The sequence below is a fragment of the Limulus polyphemus genome, unplaced genomic scaffold, assembly GCF_000517525.1.
Source record: "Limulus polyphemus unplaced genomic scaffold, Limulus_polyphemus-2.1.2 Scaffold1330, whole genome shotgun sequence".
Lineage (NCBI taxonomy): Eukaryota > Metazoa > Arthropoda > Merostomata > Xiphosura > Limulidae > Limulus > Limulus polyphemus.
Window position 1 is genome coordinate 205,689 of NW_013666940.1, and position 4,663 is coordinate 210,351.

Sequence of the window (4,663 nt, forward strand, 5' to 3'; positions counted from 1 at the left end):
ATTAGCTAAGATTTTAAGCTATTGTAATTGGTGTAACATAAACAAAAAGTAGTTTAAGATAATTTTGAAAGAAAGACACCAAAACCTTGTGTCATGCACAGTAAAGGATACCCGGGGCGATAGGGTTAAGATGCCAAAATGTTCAAGGTGTCCCCCCCCCCACACACACACAAAATAATTTTAGACACCCTTTGTATTTTCAGTGTTGGTCATGCTGTAGCTACAGTTGTTTGTTATTCATATTACTTGAAATATATTGTTTGATTAAAGAAGAAATTATTATGTTCTTATTCTATGCTGTTGGAACTTTTTTGAGATTTTCTAAAAATATCTGTTTTTCTTTTTAAATGATTGGATTTGTCACATTGCTTAAATTCAGCATGAAAATGTTAGTACAATCCTTTTAGTACCAGGGATGTTTAATACTTTGCTAGAATTAAAATGTGTTTCCTATGTTTGGGTATTGTATTGGGTAATTTTTCTTTCTTCTTAAGTTCAGAAACTGTTTGATCCATGAAGCTTGTTATTTTAATATTTAAAAACTAGAAAAGAAACTTAATCCTCTAACTACAGGTTTGGTTGATTTGACTGAATTTGTAACCCCAAAATAGCCATCAGAGTTTCAATAACTTTTAATATGTTTTGTGTATTTTCACGAAATTTGGCAAGCTTTCAGTAAACATTGCAAGTCTTTTGTATGCAAAAAATCAAGATTTTTAATTAAGTATTTTTACTAGAAATTTGTCCTGAATATATGGAATCAGTGTTGATTGCTCTGAGTGCAAAGATTTTCATGTTAAGATTAAAAATACTTTCTTTTCCTAAAAGTTGTAAAATTTTTTATTTGTGTAATCTCTAAAACCTCCTAAATAAATAAGAAACGTTTTTTTGTTTTTTCAGTAAAAGTTTATATTTTATCTGCTATTTTCTCTACCCTAACTCTACATGCATTGAGTCGATTTGACCAACCTTGGAACCAGTATAAAAATATTGAATATTCTTGAATGATTGCAGATTGTAACTAGATACTACAATTATTTATCCTAAATAGGTTTTTAATTTTTACATTTTAGTTACTTTTATAATAAAGAATATACACAAAATATGTCACTTTCTTTAACCTCTTGTTTTGTGCTGGGAGTTATTGATGAAATTTAAGCCTACTTCTTTATACTAATGGTAATAATACACTAAATAATTTTTATTTACTTAAATAATGCACACAGAATAATAACACACACAAAGCAAACAATGTCCTATATATATATATCAAAATTGTTCTGGCTTTCTAACTTCAGCCTAAGAGCCTTTAAACCTTACCTTAAGATTATTGATCTGAAGACTGTGACAGAAAGTTTCATACTGAAGATAAAATAGACAGTTCTCTGTACTGAAAACAATGTAATATAATACATCATTTGATAGATTAAGACATTGGCTTTCCATTGTTTATAAATGACATAGTGTAAATTTATAAATTGTCAGAGAGAACTATTGACAATTTGTGAAATAGATATTTATGACTCTGTAAACAAATATGATTGAAGGCTATAAAGATTATGCTTTGCCTTAGTAATATCTTTATTATAATAAGTAATTTACTTTAAATTCTATAATTCTCAAAGGGGCGGTAAATAAATTGAGAAGAGGGAAAAACCTAGAAAACAAATGTCATAATTCACATACTAGGGAAGATTGAGGATTTTTTTAATATTTTGTTATAAACTTAAAACTTGTAGAATATTAAAACTTTGTTTATGTTTTGATGCTAAGTTTATTCATAACCAATGACAATACATTAGTTTAATTAAATTTTGAAGGTAACTCTAAAAGGTGAAATGCATACTGTGACCTACCTGTAAAGAAAGGGTTAAGAATTTACCTTTTATCTTCTATTATTTTAATGCAAAATCAATAAGTTACTTTTATTTTATACACAAACTCTCTTTAAATTTAGAAATTTCTTATCCTGAAGTATTGTAATAGTTACCTAGTTATCTCAAGCTAAAGCCTACACACACAAAAATTAGAATCCTCCATTGAAAGCTATGATTTGGAACATTTCAGAAAGATACTTTTGTTTCAGTTGCAGCTTGTATATAAATATGATTATATCCACTCTTCTCTGTTCTAGGCTCTTAAGAAGGTTGGAAAAGATCAAATGATTCTCATGCTTTGTATGGCAGTATTTCTTTCTTACCTTCCTGAGGCAGGCCAGTACTCATGTTTTTTTGTTTATCTAAGATTGGTGAGTATTACCATTAAAGTTGGACTTTGCAAGTTATGAGTGAGTTATGTTTAAAATGTCAATCTATTATGTAAGTAAAAGAGCTTAATACCAGAAAAACATGGCATCCTATCCTGTAAGGTTATAGCAGTTAGAAAAGCTGCTTGAAAAACCTAATTAAAATTATTGTAATGATATGATGATACCAAGTTTGTTTTATGATAAAGCACTATAAAAAACCAAAAAATGTGATAGTTTTGGTAATGTTAAGTTCCCTTTTTTTAATTGTTGAGATGATTAGTTATTAACTAATAGAATTAATTGAAAAGACCTGACATCATACAGAAGTGTTAAATACTTTTCAGTCAATCCTATGTTTATTAAGAAATTGTAATATATATCTACTTAATTGCTCCAACACAGATGTTGAGTACATTATATTGAAAAGATTTTGGAGCTTCAACATGTAACCACCTCCAGTTACGCTCTATCTGATGACTGTGAATCTTGACAATTTCCCTACATTGTAGTTTCCATTGGAAAAGACTGCCATGAGGATGTCATGGTCAAAGCAACCACAACTACTTGCATTCTTTTCATCTAGTGTACAAGGACAATGGTTTCCCAGTGCCTGCTTCAACAGTCCAATTGTACAGAAATCCATTGGCAACTTGACTGGTGTGAAATATTATAAATACCCATATCATTCATTATCTGCTTGAAGTATGCGATGGTTGAATGCAAATATCGTGGAAGTAAGATGAGTACATGTGAACTTGTGTCACTTTTCCAGATGGTGATCCTTCTTTATTATGTGCTGTTGGGTGGGGCACATGGATTGCTTTTGCCACTGTTCTTTGTGTTTGTAGATTCTCGTTTGTTATACTACACTTTGCTTACCAGAGCTGAGGTATGAATTGTTGCAGATCTCTTTCTGAATGGTCTTTGGTGCCCTTAGTTGATCCATATTCCTGTTTTCAAATAGCATAAAATACAAGGGAAATTCCTGTTTTGAAAATTATAAATTTCTAATCTACTTACTTCTTAATGATCTGAAAGCATGAAGTGTTAGTATCAGAAAGTGCTGTTACATATCAAAGACATTTTTTTTCATTGGTATCACATTGTGAAATGCCAATGTCAAAATGTAGTTCTAATTCATCTGTTCCAACATGACTTTATATTGACTGTGGTTGCCATGTGACATGCTGATTTGAATATTCAAAATAATTTTTAATATAACTTACTCAACCCTCTGTATAATCTCAAAAACATTTGTTTTTCCATAGGATGAAAAGTGTATTAGAATTATTCATAAGTCATCTTTCCTAGCTACCCAATATATTTTTTCTTTTTGAAGTGTGTATAGTAGCAGACAGCAAAAAGAAATGTGAAAAATATTCCTTATCTATGGAAACATTTTGTGATACTAAGATTTCAAAAATAATCTTATAATATTTATATAAATATGCATAAAAATACAGAATGTCAGATTAATGTGCTGAAGGTTATGTTATGCAATTGATGTGTAACTATGAACATTTTTTACATGTCTGTATGTGTAAAAAAATATTTCAAAAGTTCAAAATGAACTGCTCACTTTGTTGTAGGTGTAATAGTTATGACTCATAAGTTATAGTTAGTCAAAGCAAACTGGTTGATATTTTTTTTCTAAAGAAAGATATACAGTATTTTACTTTGTTTACTTGAAGTAAAAATTCACTATAGTTTGTACCTATTATTTCTCTGTTTTTAAAAAATATGTTTCTAACTTTTCATTCAAATTTTGATTAATCTTCTCTACATAAATGAGGAGAAATCACAAAATAATACAAATCAAAATATGAATAAAAGTCACTTTAAAGTAGCTGGTGTTAAATTTAACAGATTAACTGAAATAGCCTCTAAAACATAATTAAATGAGATCCAAGTTGAGTTTATTTCACCACAACACACGTACAAAGCGTATTTTTAATTATAGAAATTGCAACTTCAAGAAATAACTGTGTTATACTATTAGTATTACCTTTAACTGTCTTAAATACCCTAAATAATAAAAGTTTGGCTAGATTTTTTTTATAAGAAACCAAAATGTTTGAAGCTAATTTAAAATAGCTGTAGCTTGACATACTGAAGTTTACTAGATATTTGTTAAGTGTTCTGTCATATAATTAACTTCTCAAAGTATTTCTTGCTTTTATATATGTATATTATAGGTAATGGGATTTTCAGCTGAAGAAGTTGCCTTATTTATTGCCATTATAGGTCTGCTTTCTGTTGTGGCACAAGTAAGTTGCATTGTTATTGTATAGCTAAACTTATTAATTTGCTAGCCATGCATGATTTGAATAATGGTCTGTGCGTGTTGTTCAAAATGTCAATCATATGATAATGGCTGGAGACGGCTTGAATGGGTAATGAAGAAAAACTTTAATA

At 29.1% G+C, this 4,663-nt stretch overlaps 1 protein-coding gene across 2 annotated transcripts in view; it reads left to right on the forward strand.

The window, feature by feature from the left end:
• LOC106463125 (hippocampus abundant transcript 1 protein-like) overlaps positions 1-4,663 on the forward strand; it is a 48,366-nt gene that overhangs the window by 27,932 nt on the left and 15,771 nt on the right. For both annotated transcript variants that reach the window (XM_022390552.1, XM_013923101.2), the window contains exons 8-9: positions 2,135-2,248; positions 4,444-4,515. In XM_022390552.1, the coding sequence (XP_022246260.1) occupies positions 2,135-2,248; positions 4,444-4,515 (186 nt within the window). The remainder of the gene's footprint in view (positions 1-2,134; positions 2,249-4,443; positions 4,516-4,663) is intronic.